The sequence below is a fragment of the Microcaecilia unicolor genome, chromosome 6 (assembly GCF_901765095.1).
Source record: "Microcaecilia unicolor chromosome 6, aMicUni1.1, whole genome shotgun sequence".
Classification (NCBI taxonomy): Eukaryota; Metazoa; Chordata; class Amphibia; order Gymnophiona; family Siphonopidae; genus Microcaecilia; species Microcaecilia unicolor.
The window spans coordinates 195,818,285-195,836,220 of record NC_044036.1 but is presented as its reverse complement, the minus strand read 5'-3'; the positions used below and the strand labels follow the sequence as shown (position 1 = coordinate 195,836,220).

The 17,936-nt window shown below is 42.1% G+C and overlaps 1 protein-coding gene across 1 annotated transcript in view; it reads left to right on the top strand.

The window, feature by feature from the left end:
• Window positions 1–17,936, top strand: part of DOCK3 (dedicator of cytokinesis 3) — an 873,576-nt gene that overhangs the window by 466,334 nt on the left and 389,306 nt on the right. The window contains exon 29 of the mRNA XM_030206787.1: window positions 3,092–3,167. Within this exon, the coding sequence (XP_030062647.1) occupies window positions 3,092–3,167 (76 nt within the window). The remainder of the gene's footprint in view (window positions 1–3,091; window positions 3,168–17,936) is intronic.

The window sequence follows — 17,936 nt, the reverse complement described above, 5'->3', positions numbered from 1 at the left end:
CTTTTCCCATAGTTTTAAACTGAAAGTTTCTCTAGAAACAGGCAAAATAAAAATATAAAAAGCAAATTTTATCAACTAATCTCCATAGTCTTTTCCACTTAGTTTTAAAAATTGTGTACCACAGCATTAACAGATAGAATCTAGTAGGCACTGCAGGATCTAGTTTAGTCATGGCCTGAAGCTTTGCCTATAGCTTTCTCCTTATGCTGTGTTCCAGTTGAAGTCTGCTTTCAAGTCTGGTAGTACTGAGGAGTAAAAGCTTTGCCTACAGCTTTCACCTTATGCTGTGTTCCTGCGAAGCCTGCTTTCAAGCCTGGTAGTCCAGAGGAATAAAAGCTTTGCCTTCAGCGTTCACATTTGTATTAGTCCAGTGAAGCCTGCCAGGCAAACCTGTGAGTCCAGAGTCTTCTGTGCTTCAGCTGAGTTAACTACATATTGGCATACTGGGAAAGACCAAAGGTCCATCAAGCCCAGCATCCTGTTTCCACCAGTGGCCACTCCATGTCACAAATACCCGGCAAGATCCCAAAAATGTACAAAACAATCTATACTGCTTATCCCAGAAATAGTGGATTTTCCCCAAGTCCATTTTATAATGGTCTATGGACTTTTCCTTTAGGAAGCCATCCAAACCTTTTTTAATCTCTGCTAAGCTAACCGCCTTTACCATATTCTCTGGCAACGAATTCCAGAGTTTAATTACACGTTGAGTGAAGAAACATTTTCTCCAGTTCGTTTTAAATTTACAACTTTGTAGCTTCATCGCATGCCCCCTAGTCCTAGTATTTTTGGAAAGCATAAACAAACGCTTCACATCTATCATATCTCTCCTCAGCCGCCTTTTCTCCAAGCTGAAGAGCCCTATCCACTTTAGCCTTTCCTCATAGGGAAGTCATCCCATCCCCTTTATCATTTTCGTCGCCCTTCTCTGCACCTTTTCTAATTCCTCTATATCTTATTTGAGTGCGACGACCATAATTGAACACAATATTCGAGGTGCAGTCGCACCATGGAGCAATACAAAGGCATTCTAACATCTACATTTTTGATTTCCATTCCTTTCCTAATAATACCTAACATTCTATTTGCTTTCTTAGCTGCAGCAACACACTGAGCAGAAGGTTTCAACGTATCATCAACGACGACACCTAGATCCCTTTCTTGGTCTGTGACTCCTAACGTGGAACCTTGCATGACATAGCTATAATTTGGGTTCCTCTTTCCCACTTTCATCACTTTGCAGTTGCTCACATTAAACATCATCTGCCATTTAGACGCCCAGTCTCGTAAGGTCCTCTTGTAAGTTTTCACAATCCTCCCACGATTTAATGACTGAATGACTTTGTGTCATCAGCAAATTTAATTACCTCACTATTTACTCCCGTCTCTAGGTCATTTATAAATATGTTAAAAAGCAGCAGTCCCAGCACAGACCCCTGGGAAACCCCACTAACTACCCTTCTCCATTGAGAATACCGACCATTTAACCCTACTCTCTGTTTTCTATCTTTTAACCAGTTTTTAATCCACAATAGAACACTACCTCCTATCCCATGACTCTCCAATTTCTTCTGGAGTCTTTCATGAGGTACTTTGTCAAACGCCTTCTGAAAATCGAGATACACAATCAGGCTTATTTTCGAAAGAGAGGTACGCCCATCTTTCGACACAAATCAGAAGATGGGCATCCTTCTCACAGGGTCACCCAAATCGGCATAACCGAAAGCCGATTTTTTGCGTCCCCAACTGCTTTCCGTCATGCTGACGACCAAAGTTCCCAGGGGCGTGTTGGAGGCGTAGCGAAGGTAGGACTTGGGCATGCCTAACACATGGGCGTCCTCGACGCATAATAGAAAAAAAAGGGCCTCCTGGACAACTTTACCTGGTCCAGTTTTTCTTACGACCAAGGCACAAAAAGGTGCCCGAACTGACCAGATGACCACCGGAGGGAATCGGGGATGACCTCCCCTTACTCCCCCAGTGGTCACTAATCCCCTCCTACCCTAAAGAAGAACTTTAAAAATATTTTGTGCCAGCCTCTGTGCCATCCTCAAATGTCATACTCAGGTCCATCGCAGCAGTATTCAGGTCCCTGGTTCAGTAGTGGGTGCAGTGCACTTCAGGCAAGGGGACCCAGGCCCATCCCCCCCCCCCCCACCTGTTACACTTGTGGTGGTAAATGTGAGCCCTCCAAACCCCACCAGAAACCCACTGTACCCACATCTAGGTGCCACCCTTCACAACTCAAGGAAAGGAAATCAACAGGTAAGTCTAAATTTCACCATTTATAAGAGTAGTTCTCAAATCTTTGAAAATCTGGACCATTATTTTTACAGTTTTAGGGTTTTGTGAAAGTTTTGTTTTTGAAATTTGGTTCAGTGCATACTCGAGAACAAAATACAGCTGGTTAAATTGTAGCATTCTCAAACATCTTAAACTCTCGTGATCTTCACCACTCAAAACACAACAAATTACTTCACAAATATATATGTGGTGACCAAATTATGGTAACATCTGCTTTCTCAAATGCACTTCTTTTACAGTTTTTGGGTTTTATTTTTTTGTTGGAGGAAAAAGCCTCTGTATATCCTCAGTCATAGATACACTTCTTGTGACCTGCTGAACTCCAATTCATCACTGGCTCAAAACCTCCATTTTTATGTATTATATCAATATGGTGTTATGGAGCACCTCATATTTTTATATGTCACCACAGACATAAATATATGTGCCATGGTATCTTAGAAATCATTATATCACTGTGTATTTCTTTAGTGATAACAGTATCACTCTGAACACACATTATTATTAGTTCTGTTTATTAGCGGTATAGTACTGGCATAAAAATCTGTATACAGACCATAATGTGTGCAAAAGCATTAGCTATCTCTCACTGTCTTGGTTTTCCTCACCTCCTCATAAAATATGCACATGCTTGTTGACAGAGTTTTCTGTTAATGGCATTACAAAAAAGGTATATTAACAAAAGAAGAGAGTCTTTGCCTGTTTTTCGATTTACAGAGAATATTCCTCACCCCCTTACACTCATACACCCTTGATTCTGATTCATGTATTTGTCTTCTTTCTGCAGTATTATTGTTACAACAGTCCAGTACTTGTCTTCAGCGTTGCACAAAAACTTCACCGAAAGTGACTTTGACTTTAAGGTACTGTATAAGGAATGTCTTTATCTCCATTGCCGATGTTCAGTAGTTTCTACCCTCACAGTCAGCAACTCTGTTTTTGTATTTCAGGTATCAATTAGAGTTCAACCAGTAAAAGAACCCAATAGATCAAACTTATACCAAATAAAGAATTTGAGCAGTGTTAGGATAAGAATGCATATTTTTCCTGTCTCACTCTGTCTTTTGTTTTCTGTTTTTTTGATGGCAACCAGCAGCCCATGCTAAAATAGTTACACCAAAAGGTACAAAGCAATTTGGTTATGCAAACACCTGCTTCTAGAGCCCAATAATTATAATATAGCACAGTGGTTCCAAAACTGAGAGTCACAGTTCCAAATGGGCTCACAAGTGGATGGAGCACAAATGATAGGGTGGATCACTCCACATGAATCGCCACTCCAACTGGCTGCAGCAACCAGCACAGACCCTACCCCCTATTCTTCCTGCATAGATTGGCTTCCTGTTAGACTGGATACTTGTGCAAAGCAGGCCCTGCGCTGAGTGCTACTGCTGCTTTTTCATTTTGGGTTGAGTTAGAGGTCTGCTGTTTTATATTGATCATTTGGAATCATGTAAATATTCCATTTTTAATATGGGGTTAATTTGGATACAAGTTTGAGAAGTACTGACATAGGTACATGGATGAAATAAGTTATAAATCTGAATAATGTATGAAATTCCAAAATGTTCATTCGGGACAGAGAAAGTACCTACATATCAGGGGCATAGCTACCAATGAGTGAGGCTGGTAAAATGCCTAGGGCTTTCCAATGATAGGGGCCTCCTACAGCTGAACCTTCCTTTCCTCACCTTTGCCCCCCCCCCCCCCCCCCCCCACACGGTGGTCCTGCATCTTTCACAGGAAATTGAATCAGAGAGGCAGGACCTGGCAGAGGAAAGGCCTCACCAGTCAGAGGGGAGCAGGTTTCAGTATTTTCTGCTGTGGCCTTTGGAGGGCCAGTGGATGGCTGAAAGGTGCCAAACTGGGGAGAGGAGAGAGGAGAAGCAGAGAGAGAGAGCCTGGAGGGAAAGGGGGAGAGGACACCCTGGAGCTCTGAAGGGGGAGGGGAGAAGCAGAGGTAAAAAGAGAGAGAGATACCGGGGCCCAAAGGAGGAGGAATGGAGACGCACATACAGTGGACTAAAGAGGGAGAGGGAGGAAAGGAGAGAAAGAGATACATCACACACATACCCTGGACTATGGAGGGATAGAGAGGGGGGGAGCGAGACACCCTGGACTAAGGAAGAAGTGGGGAGAGAGAAATAGAGAGACCCTGGATCAAGAAAGGAGGGTTGGAAAGTCACATCCTCTGGAAAACGGAGGAAGGGAGAGAAAAAAGAGACACTGGACCATGGAGGGGGAGAGGTCAGGGCTGGGAGCTACGGATGAAGGGAAGAGAGAGATGAGAAAGTGGACATGGGGAGTGAGAGGGAAACAGAGGTTGGGCATGAAGAAAGCATAGACAGAAAGGGGTGATGCTGGATACAAGGAGAGGGACAGTGACACATAGGGATGCTGGACAGAGTAAGATAGAAATGGAGAAGAAATAGTGAACATGGAAGAGGACAGGAACAGGATGGATAAGGATACAGAGGAAAGATGGACATAGAGAGAAAAGAAATGTCAAAAGGACAGGAGACCTCAGAAAGAGTTAAAAAACATGAAGAAAATCAGGAGACACTGGGACTAAACCAATGCTCTGACAGCAAAGGCAGCAAAACAAATATTTGTTATTTCTGAATGTATTAATTATGTCAGTTTTGGGAAACTGCTTTGCAGGGTTTTCTTACTGGAGCTCTGAAAGGGTGTTCCCCACCAGATAGTGTTATAGGGGGTCCATCTCAGTTTTTCTGCCCCTATTCAGGCCTAGCTATGCCACTGCTACATATACAAATAACAGGCTCTACTGTAAAGATGGGCTACATCTTTCTGTGACTCGAAAAAGGATCCTTGGGGAGAAATGCAGACAGTTTATTTCTAGACATTTAAACTAAAAGGTGGGGGTGACAAAAGGAAACAGGGGAATTCAGAGTCACCCCCAGAATAAACATGATAGCAGAAGGAAAGGTCATCTAAATATAGAAAACCACCTAAACTCACTATGCAAATAGAAAACAATGAGTACACATGCTCGTAGTCTAGGTAAAAAGGTTCAAGACTTGCAAACCCTGATGTTTGAAGAAAACTTGGGTATTGTTGCTATTATGGAGACATGGTTTAATGATTCTCATGAATGGGATGTGACTATACCGGGCTATAATCTTTTTAGGAAAGATAGAGAGGGCCGAAGGGGTGGAAGAGTGGTGCTGTACTTGAGAGACAATATCAGAGTGGCTGAAATGCGGGGGACCTGGGTAGAGGAAGAAGCTTTATGGATCGACCTGACAAGAGAAGATGGAACCTCTATCCACATGGGGGTTATCTACAGACCTCCAGCACAAATGGAGAAGCTAGACAAGGATCTGATAGAAGGAAGATATTCAAAAGATTGGTATGAAAGGGAAGGTGCTACTGTTTGGAGATTTCAGCTTGTTTGATGTGGATTGGAACGTCCTGTCTGCAGAATCAGAAAGAAGTAGGGAGATTGTGGACGCCTGTCAAAGTGCCTTTCTCAGACAAATGGTGACGGAACCCACAAGGGAAGGGTCAATGGTGAATCTAGTGCTCAAGAATGGAGGAAGTGTTTCCAATATCTGGGTGGGTGCCCACCTATGTAATAGTGGTCATCATACGATATGGTTTGCTATAAGAGCAAACGCAGAGTGTGGACACACAAAACTCAAAGTACTGAATTTCAGACGTACTGATTTTGATAAAATGGGGAAATACCTGAAGAAGGAGCTGTTGGAGTGGGAAGGCATAGGAGAATGTAAAATCAGTGGTCAAAGTTAAAGGTTGCTATAAATATGGCAACTGATCTTTACGCAAGGAAAGTAAACAAAACCAAGAGAAACAGGAAACCTATATGGTTCTCCAAAGAAGTAGCTGAAAAAATAAGAGCAAAAGAGGCTTTGTTCAAGAAATACAAAAGAACACAACGAGAGGATTATGGTATAGATTATCAGATTAAACTCAAAGAAGCGAAGAAGGAAATACGGCTAGCAAAAGCGTGAGCGGAAGTAAAAATGGTTAAAGATGTAAAGAAACGTGACGACCTTTTTCAGATATAATGGAGAAAGGAGAAAAGATAGGAATGGAATTGCAAGACAGAAAGATAATGAGAATGGTTATGTGGACAGTGAGGAGGATAAAGCGAATGTGCTAAACAATTACTTCTTTTCAGTATTCACGGAGGAAAATCCTAGAGAAGGACTGCGGTTGGCTGCCAAGGGAATATCTGGGAGTGGAGTGGATACTGCACCGTTTATGGAAGAAAGAATTTATAAACAGCTGGAGAATCTGAAGGTGGACAAAGCTATGGGGCAGGATGGAATACATTCCAGGATACTGATGGTGCTCAGGGAGGTCCTGGCAGAGATTTATTTAATAGATCTTTAGAGATGGGAGAGGTTCCATGAGATTGGAGACGAATGGATGTGGTCCCTCTGAGACAGGGAAGAAGTGGGAAACTACAGACCGGTAAGTCTTACATCAGTGATAGGAAAAGTAATGAAGTCGCTGCTGAAAGAAAGGATAGTGAACTTTCTAGAAGCCAATGGGTTACAGGACCCGAGGCAACATGGCTTTACCAAAGGAAAATCCTGCCAAACGAATCTTATTGACTGGGTGACCAAAGAATTGGATGAAGGATGTGTGCTAGATGTAATCTACTTGGATTTCAGAAAAGCCTTTGATTCGGTCCCCCACAGAAGACGTGAATAAGCTGAAAGGGTTGAACTTAAGATCGAAAGTGATAAACTGGATAGAAAACTGGATGACCGACAGGTGGCAGAGAGTGGTGGTAAATGGAATCCGCTCAGAGGAAAGGAAGGTAAGCAGTGGAGTTCCTCAGGGGTTGGTGCTAGGCCCTATTCTGTTTAATAAATCTGTGGGAGATATTGCTGAAGGGTTGGAAGGAATGGTTTGCCTTTTTGCGGATGACACAAAGATTGCCAATAGAGTGGATACCCTGGAGGGCATAGAAACGATGAGAAGGGATCTCCAAAAGTTAGAAGAATGGTCGAGGGTCTGGCAGTAAAAATTTAATAGTATGAACTTCACAGATTGGTTAATTCAGAAAGAACAGAGATTGATCACATGTGGAACATTATTCAGCCGGTGGGACTTTATAGGGAGATTGAGTTGGCTAGGTAAATTGGTATGACAGCTTCTCAGGTATATACTGGAGAAAGGTGGGCTCGGGATTATGAACTGCTAGAACTGCAAGTCTCTCTGGTTTGAAGATCCATCCAAACTACTACTACTACTACTATTAAACATTTCTATAGCGCTACTAGACTTACGCAGCGCTGAATGAATGGTTGCTGCAGCATGTATGTTAACAAGATATGTCAATGTAAGTACGTGGTTTTGGATGTTTATAAGGAATAAAGGGTGGAAGGATTGATTAATGAAAAGTAGAATAATGTAATGTGATATAATTTGCATACATCTGTAGGAAATGATACAGCGTGCCTTTTGAGAAAGCATTAAAGTGAAAAATTGAAGACTTTATAGAAAGCAGTGGACGAACACTTCATATAAGGAATTATCCAGTATAAACTTTGGAAATTCTGGGGAGTGCCAAGTGGATTACAATTTTGACAATTTATGAGAAATCACAATAAAAGGAAGAGGAGTACTACATACTGACAAGCAATATTCATCGTTTGTAGGTGGTTTGAAGCTTATTGCATGAGCTTGAGTTGATTTTGGGAGAAGGATTTAAGGAATTTACCACTTACACAACGGTTCTCCTTTGACATTTAAGTCATCAGAGGAAATACACAGATGTTCTGAACCTGGTACTTACGAATGGAGAGTACGTTTCTGACGTCAAGGTGGCGGACCATTTGGTATCTAGTGATCATCGTATGGTATGGTTCAATAAGAAAACAGAAGAGAGGGCTCACTCGAGATTGAAGTTCCTGGATTTCAAAGGAACTAATTTGCCGAGATGGAGGAATTTCTCAAGGAACAGTTAGCGGGATGGGAACAGCTGAAGGATGTAGAACAGCAATGGACGAGACTGAAAGGAGCTATATTAAAGGCAACTAACCTTTATGTTAGAAAATTACATAAAATGTAAGAGGAAAAGAAGGCTTCTCTGGTACTCGAATGTAGTAGCTGAAAAGATAAGTGAAAGGAGGTTAGCCTTTGCGCGTTATAAGAAGACTCAGAAAGATGAAGACAGGAGAGAATACCTAAATAAGCGAAGATAAGCTGGAAAAGCTATCAGGAAAGCGAAGCGGCAAATGGAGGAAAAGATAGCTAATACGGTAAAATTGGGGGACAAGACCTCCATAATAGCATTGTGAGGCTCAAAGCTGAGGGAGAGAAATATGTGGAATATGCGAAGGATAAAACTGAACTGCTTAATGATTATTTTAGCTCTGTGTTCATGAATGAAAAACCAGGGGTAGGGCTGCAGAAAGCAAAGGCTAAAGGGGATGGATGTATGGTAGACCAAGACCCGTTTACAGAGGACTGTGTTTGTGAGGGGCTTGCCAAATTAAAAGATAGAGTGATGGGGCCTGATGGAATACACCCAAGGGTGCTTAAGGAACTCGGAGAAGTTCTGTCGGCTCCGCTGACGGACCTCTTCAATGCTTCCTTAAAAACTGGAGTGGTCCCGGTGGACTGGAGAAGGGCGGATGTGGTTCCTTTGCACAAGAGTGGAAGTAAGGAGGAGGTAGGGAATTACAGACCTGTCAGTCTGACCTCGGTGGTGAGTAAGCTAATGGAAACGCTTCTAAAGAAGAGGATTGTGATATTTCTTGAATTACATAGAATGCGGGACCCGAGGCAGCATGGCTTCACTAGTGGCAGGTTGTGTCAGACAAATCTGACTGTCTTCTTCGACTGGGTGAGCAAACAGTTGGATGTGGGAGGGGCGCTTGATGTGGTCTACTTGGATTTCAGCAAAGCCTTTGACACGGTTCCGCACAGGTGACTGATAAATAAATTGAGTGCCCTCGGTGTGGGACCTAGAGTAACTGATTGGGTAAAAAATTGGTTGAATGGTAGGAGATAGAGGGTGGTGGTAAATGGAGCTTGCTCTGAAGAAAAGGATGTTGTCAGTGGAGTACCACAGGGATCGTTCCTAGGGCCGGCTCTTTTTAACGTCTTTGTGAGCGATATTGTGTAAGGGCTGTCTGGTAAGGTTTGACTCTTTGCGGATGATACTAAACTCTGCAACAAGGTGGACACCCTGGAGGGTGTGAATGACATGAGGATGGACCTAGCGAAGCTAGAGGAATGGACCGATATTCGGCAACTAAGGTTTAATCCCAAAAAATGCAGGGTCTTGCACTTGGGTCGCAAAAATCCGAGGGAATGGTACAGTATAGGGGGTGTAGTGCTTCATTGTGCGAAGGAAGAGCGGGACTTAGGGGTCATTCTGTCTGATGACCTTAAAGCTTTCAAACAGGTAGAAAAAGCGACACCAAAGCCAGAAGGATGCTTGGGTGCATAAAGAGAGGCATGACAAGCAGGAAAAAGGAGGTGATAGTGCCGTTGTTTAAGTCTCTGGTGAGGCCTCATTTGGAGTACTGCATGCAGTTCTGTAGACCGCACCTACAGAAAGATATTAACAGGATGGAGTCAGCCCAGAGGGCGGCTACGAAATTAGTAAGCGGTTTTGAATGCAAAAATTATAGGGACAGGCTTATGAACCTCAACATGTATACGCTGGAAGAGAGGAGAGAGAGAGAGGAGACATGATAGAGACGTTTAAATATCTCAAGGGCATTAATGTACAGGAAGAGAGCCTTTTTCAAATGAAGGAGAGCTCTGGAATGAGGGGCCATATGACAAAGTTAAGAGGGAATAGGCTTAGGAGTAACCTAAGGAAGTATTATTTCACAGAAAGTGTGGTGGAGGCGTGGAATGGCCTCCCGGTGGAGGTGGTGGAGTCGAGGTCTGTTCCAGAATTTAAAAAGGAATGTGATAAGCATGTGGGATCGCTCAGGAACAGGAAGAATTAGGGGTTACAGAGGATGGGCAGACTGGATGGGTCATATGGCCTTTATCTGCTGTCATGTTTCTATGTTTCTATTAAGCGGACTTAAATGTATACGAATTGTTATGCTTCATCTGATTCTCTATAGTGCTTGATTTGCCGATTGAGTTACCCAATGAATGCCAATTGAAGGGTCCATTGCAGTTTAGAGGTGATTATGATTAGATGAGATTAAGAATGTATAAATATACATGAATAATTACATTATGCTCTGTTGTTGATAAAATAAACAAATTGTTTGATAATTAAGAGTATTTCACAACATTCAATTTTTCCACTCAGTATATTGTGAATATAGTACTTAAAGAGTTAAAAGTGAAAGACAAATATAGGTTTTGTGAAGTACATACTAATAATATAGCACAGGTGGTGGGAGAGGGTTTCCCCCGATTTGGGTAATAGTTAAAATTTAATGCCAAGAAGTGCAGAGTGATGCATTTGGGGTGCAGAAACCCAAAAGAGAGATACTGAATAGGAGGGGAGAGATTAGTAAGCTTGACTCAGGAAACAGACCTTGGGGTGTTGGTGTCCAAGGATCTGAAGGTGAAGAAACAATGTGACAAGGCGACAGCCATGGCCTGAAGGATGCTAGGCTGCATAGAGAGGGGTAGAACCAGCAGAAGAAAGGAGGTGTTGATGCCCCTCTGCAAGACATTGGTGAGGCCCCACTTGGAGTATTGTATTCAGTTTTGGAGGCCGTATCTTGCTAAAGATATAAAAAGACTGGAAGTGATGCAAAGAAAAGCTACAAAATGGTATGGGAGTTGCGTTGCAAACCTTACGAGGAGAGACTTGCTGACCTGAACATGTATACCTTGGAGGAAAGGAGAAACAGGGGTGAAATGATATAGACATTCAAATATGTGAAAGGTATTACTCGTCAAACAAACCTGTTCCAGAGACAGGAAGGTGGTAGAACTAGAGGACATGAATTGAGGTTGAAGGGGGGCAGACTCAGGAGTAATGTCAGGAAGTATTTTTTTCACAGAAAGGGTGGTAGATACGTGGAATGCCCTCCCGCGGGAGGTGGTGGAGTTGAAAATGGTAATGGAATTCAAACATGCGTGGGATAAATACAAAGGAATCCTGTTTAGAGGGAATGGATCTACGTAATCTTAACGGAGATTGGGTGGCAACGCCGGTAATTAGAGAGTAATACCAGTGCTGGGTGGACTTCTATGGTCTGCGCCCTGATCGTGGCTGGATAGATATGGATGGGCTGGAGTGTAAATTTTAAGGGGCTTCGACATTAGCTTCAGAACTTTTAGTACAGGAACAGTGCTGGGCAGTCTTTTACAGTCTGTGCCCTGAGAAAGGCAGGGACAAATCAAACTCTGGTATAAAGTATCACATTCCATGTAAAATGAGTTTATCTTGTTGGGCAGACTGGATGGACCGTTCAGGTCTTTATCTGTCGTCATTTACTATGTTACTATGAGGGACATTTTCAAATCACTTAGCCTTCCAAAGTTCCATAGAAACCTATGGAACTTTGGAAGGCTAAGTGCTTTGAAAATATGCCTCTTAAGTCATTTATTATATAATATATGTGAACCTCTTTGGTTGTACCACAGAAAGGCAATATATCAAGTCCATGACTATTTGCCGAAATATCACTGCAAAATATGTTTAGTTTATTCAAGATTTGATATACCGCTTTGCCAAAGGATCACAGCAGTGTATAGTAAAATAAAACATCAGTGAAGAGAGAGAAAATTAACTCCAAAAAAGAAGTAAAGGCCAAATGATTAAACTGTGAGGTGAAGGAAGCTATTAGAGCAAAAAGAAAATCCTTCAGAAAATGGAAGAAGGATCTGACTGAAAATAATAAGAAACAGCCATAAAGAATGGCAAGTCAATTTGAAAGCACTGTTCAGTAAGGCACAGAGAGACTTTCAAAAGAAGATTACTTTGGAGGCACAAAAAAATAGTAAAAACTTTAGGAATATTAGAATCAATAAGTTGGTAAAGAATCAGTTGGATCACTAGATGACGAAAGAGTAAAAGGGAACTCAGGGAAGACAGAGCCATAGCGGAGAGCTTAAATTAATTCTTTGCTTTGGTTTTCACCGAGAAAGATGTGGGAGAGATACCAGTGCCAGAAATGGTATTCAATGCTGATAAGTCAGAGAAACAAACAAATCTCTGTAAACCTGGAAGATGTAATGGGGCAATTTGACAAATTGAAGAGCAGCAAACCACCTGGACTGGGTGGTGTACAGCCCAGAGTACGGATAGAATTGAAAAATGAACTTGCAGAGCTATTAGTAATATGTAATTTGTCATTAAAATCAAGCTTGGTACCGGAAGATTGGAGGATGGCCAATATAACGCCAATTTCTAAAAAGGGTTCCAAAGGCGAACCGGGAAATTACAGACCGGTGAGCCTGACGTCGGTTCCGGGCAAAATGGTAGAGACTATTATAACGAAAAAAATGACAGAGCATGGATATGGATTTAGTGTAGGAAATCTTGCCTCACCAATCTACTATATTTTTTTGAAGAGGTGAATAAACATGTGGCTAAAGGTGAGCCAGTCAATGTTATATCTGGATTTTCAAAAAGCATTTGACAAAGTACCTCATGAAAATACTGAGGAAATTAGAGTCATGAGATAGGAGGTAATGTCCTATTATGGATTAAAAACTGGTTAAATGGTTAGTATTCTCAATGAAGAAGGGTAGATAGTGGGGTTCCCCAGATGTCTGTGCTGGGTCTGCTGCTTTTTAACTTATTTATAAATGATCTAGAGATGGGAATAGCTAGTGAGGTAATTAAATTTGTTGATGACTCAAAAGTTTTTCAAAGTTGTTTAATCAGGAGAGGATTGTGAAAAATTGCAAGAGGACTTTACGAGACTGGGCATCCAAATGTCATATGACGTTTAATGTGAGCAAGTGCACAGTGATGTATGTGGGAAAGAGGAACCCAAACTATAACTACATGATGCAAGGTTCCACATTATGAGTCACCGCACATGAATAGGATCTTGGTGTCATCAATGATGATGCGTTATAATCCTCAGTGTGCACTGTTACACTGAGCAGACAGTTACAATGTATCATCAATGATGACACCTAAGAAAGCCAATAGAATGTTAGGTATTATTAGGAAAGGAATGGAAAACAAAAGTGAGGATGTTACAATGCCTTTGTATCACTTCATGGTGCAACCATACCTCAAATGCTGTCTACATTTCTGATCACTGCATCTAAAAAAAGATATATTTCAGAATTAGAAAAGATAAGTAGAAGGGTAATGAAAATGATAAAGGAGATGGGACAACTTCCCTATGAGGAAAGGCTAAAGTGGCAAATGCTCATCAGCTTAGATGGCTGAGGGGATATATAGTAGAGGTCTATAAAATGCTGAGTGGAGTGGAACAGGTATTCGTGAATTGTTGGTTTTCTCTTTCCAAAAATACAAGGACTAGGGGGCACACAATGAAGCTACTAAGTAGTAAATTTAAAACAAAACAGAGAAAATATTTCTTCACTCAACGTATAATTAAACTCTGGAATTTGTTGCCAGAGAATATGGTAAAAGCAGTTAACTTGGTGAGGTTTAAAAAAGGTTTGGATAATTTCCTAAAAGAAAAGTTCATAAGCTGGACTTAGAAAACTCCACTACTTATTTCTAGGATAAGCAACATAAAATCTATTTTACTGTTTTGGGATCTTGCCAGGTACTTGTAACCTGGATTGGCCACTGTTGGAAACATGATACTGGGCTTGATGGACCTTCAATCTGGCCCAGTATGGCAACGTTCATGTTCCTATGTTATGTTCTAATTGACAGGAAAGAGGTGAACAATCATTTTGAACACGTAACTACACAACACAAAAGAATACATTAAAAACCTTGACCTGATGGATCTCTCTCAGTCTGAAATTTGACCCTCAAATGTAATATGGAAAAAATTAGCCTTTAAACATGTTTTAGATTTATTCCCACTTAAGAACATAAGAATAGCCATACTGGATTAGACCAATGGTCCATCTAGCCCACTATCCTGCTTCCAGCAGTGTCCAATCCAGGTCACAAGTACCTGGAAGAACACCAAATAGCAGCAACATTCCATGCTACTAAACCCAGGGCAAGCAGTGGCTTCCCCCATGTCTGTCTCCATAGTGGACTATGGACCTTTCCTCCAGGAACTTGTCCAAACCTTTTTTTAAACCCAGATACATTGACCACTGTTACCACATCCTCCAGCAGCGAGTTCCACAGCTTAACTATTTTTTGCGTGAAAAAATATTTCCTCCCATTTGTTTTAAAAGTATTTCCATATAAGTTCATGTCTTTGTACTTTTTGAAAGAATGAAAAATCGATTCTCTTTTACCTGATAGAATTGCAAGAGGACTATCCTCCCACCCAGCCCCACCCCACCCCCAGTTGTCTCTTTTCCAACCTGAAGATCCCTAACCTGTTTAGCCTTTCCTTATATGGGAGGGGTTCCCGTCCCCTTTATCATTTTGGTTACCCTTCTTTGAACCTTTTCAAATTTCGCTGTATCTTTTTTGAGATATGTCTGTCAGAATTGTAAGCAATACTCAAGGTGAGATTGCATCATAGAGCTATACAGAGGCATTATAATAATGCCACAGAAAAATGTGGGAGAGAGGTTCTAGAAGCCAAATTTAGGCTCTTAGGTAGAAAGCTCAAATCAATATCCTCTAGGGTAGCATTTTCTGAAATGCTATCTGTTCCACGCGCAGGGCCAAAGAGACAGGCAGACCTCCGGAGTCTCAATACGTGGATGAGACGATGGTGCAGGGAGGAGGGTTTTAGATTTGTTAGGAACTGGGCAACATTCTGGTGAAGGGGGAGCCTATTCCGAAAGGATGGGCTCCACCTTAACCAGGGTGGGACCAGGCTGCTGGCATCAGCATTTAAAAAGGAGATAGAGCAGCTCTTAAACTAGAAATGGGGGGAAGGCCGACAGTCACTCAAAAGCGCATGGATCGGGATAAGGTATCTTGCAAGGGTACCTCACAAACAGGGAAGATAGGGTTTCTGGATAGTGAGGTTGCACAACAGACCATGGTAGGTCAGGTGCCCTTAAATACAACTAAAGATCAGACAAAAGATGGCAAATCAATAGTGTCAAGTACTAAGCATCATGCAAATAGGAACAACAAACATACTCTGAAATGTCAATATGCAAATGCTAGGAGTCTAAGAAATAAGATAGGAGAGTTGGAATATATTGCACTAAATGAAAAATTGGATATAATAGGCATTACTGAGACCTGGTGGAAGGAGGATAACCAGTGGGACACTGTCATACCAGGGTACAAAGTATATCATAGTGATAGGGTGGGCTGGTGGAGGGGTAGCACTGTATATTAATGAAAGCCTTGACTCAGATAGATTACAAATTCAGCAGGACACAAATCACACCTTTGAATCATTGTGTGTTGAAATTCCATGTATAAAACGGAAAAGGATGGTGATAGGAGTGTACTACCGTCCACCTCGCCAGGATGAGCAGGTAGACGCAGAAATGATAAAAGAAATCAGAGACGCAAACAAAATGGGCAATGTGATAATAATGGGTGACGTCTCAATTATCCAAATATAGACTGGGTAAATGTAACATCGGGACACGCTAGAGAGCTACAATTCCTTGATGAAATCAAGGACAGCTTTATGGAGCAGCTGGTGCAGTAGCCGACGAGAGAAGGAAAAATTCTAGACTTGGTCCTTAGTGGAGCGCATGATCTGGTGAGGGACGTTATGGTACTGGGGCCGCTTGATAACAGTGATCATAATATGATCAGTTTTGATATCAACCTTGAAGTAACTATACACAGGAAGTCAAATACGTTAGCGTTTAACTTTAAAAAAGGAGACTATGATAAAATGAGAAGAACGGTGAAAAAAAAACTTAGGGGGGCAACTGAGAGGGTAAAAACTGTACAACAGGCATGGACGCTGTTCAAAAATACCATCCTGGAGGCCCAGGCCAAACATATTCCGCAAATTAGAAAAGAAAGACGGAAGTCCAAAAGACAGCCGGCACGGTTGAAAAGTGAGGTGAAAGAAGCTATTAGGGCTAAAAGAAACGTCTTCAGAAAATGGAAGAAGGAACCGTCTGAAAATAACAAGAAGCAGCATAAGGAGTGTCAAAGCAAATGCAAGGCGCAGATAAAGAAGGCCAAGAGGGATTACGAAAAAAAGATAGCATTAGAGGCAAAAAAACATAGCAAAAATTGTTTTCAGTATATTAAAAGCAGGAAGTCGGCAAAAGGATCGGTTGGGCCGCTGGATAACCGAGGGGTAAAAGGGGGGATCAAGGTGTAACCAGGTGCCTCTCTTGTGCAGCCAAGGATAGAACAATCTCCTCCAGCCACAGGCTCCCGGTACAGTGAAGAAGCAGATGTCCACCAGTAACTTCAATCTTAAGAACTTTTATTCCATGCAGGTTTCTGTACACAGTTCCAATAGCAGCATAGCACATACCAGGATTCAGTACAGGCTTACAGTCTTCAGTCTGGGCTCTTTATCCAGGGCACAATAAACAGTAATTCTATTCCCCAGACAAACAGTTCTTTCAGTTCATCATCACAGTTCAGTCACCAAGCAGCATTTTCTACCTTCTATCCTCTTTACCTTCAGGAGAGTTTAATATTTTAGGGACTCCTTCTACCCAAGGGTTTTCCCCTGCATCCGCTTCACAGTGAATTCAATACTTTTGGGTCTTCCTCTCACCCAAGGAATCTCAGCCTGCTTCAGTACTTTAGGGACCTCCCTGCCCAAGGATTCTCAGCCTGTAACTGCCAGTACTTTAGGGACCTCCTTGCCCAAGGGTTTTCAGCCTGCAACTGCTTCTCTCCTCCTGCTTCTCTCTGAACTGAACTAATGAGACTCCTTCCCACCTGCCTAATCAATCCCTGGCTTCTCCCTTCACAACCAGTCATTCTCCACTCATTAGCTTCTCTACACACCCATACCAGCTGAGTTGAGCATGAGCCTAATGAGGAGCTCCTGCACACAGGGTTTCCTATCTCTCTTTCCCCCTAGTGGCAGCCAATCTACACCTCCTGTTAGCTTACACCCATGTCCTCCCTTATTTCAGCTAGGAGTCCATTCTGGGTTTTCCATCTCACCCCCTGGCTCCTTGCCTGCAATGCATTCTGGGACTTGTAGTTCAGACTGAAGCTGCCTTAACCCAACTATCCTGGAGGTGACTTTATCACAAAGGAAGATAAAGACGTAGCGGAGAGATTGAATGAATTTTTTTGCTTCGGTCTTCACCGAGGAAGATTTGGGTGGGATACCGGTGCCGGAAATGGTATTTCAAGCGGATGAGTCAGAGAACCTTACTGACTTCATGGTAAACCTGGAGGATGTAATGGGGCAGTTCAGCAAACTGAAGGGTAGCAAATCTCCTGGACCGGATGGTATTCATCCTAGAGTACTGATAGAACTGAAAAATGAACTTGCAGAGCTAATGTTAGTGATATGCAATTTATCCTTACAATCGAGCGTGGTACCGGAAGATTGGAGGATGGCCAATGTAACGCCGATTTTTTAAAAAGGTTCCAGGGAAGATCTGGGAAATAATAGACCGGTGAGTCTGACGTCGGTGCCGGGGAAAATGGTAGAGGCTATTATCAAAAACAA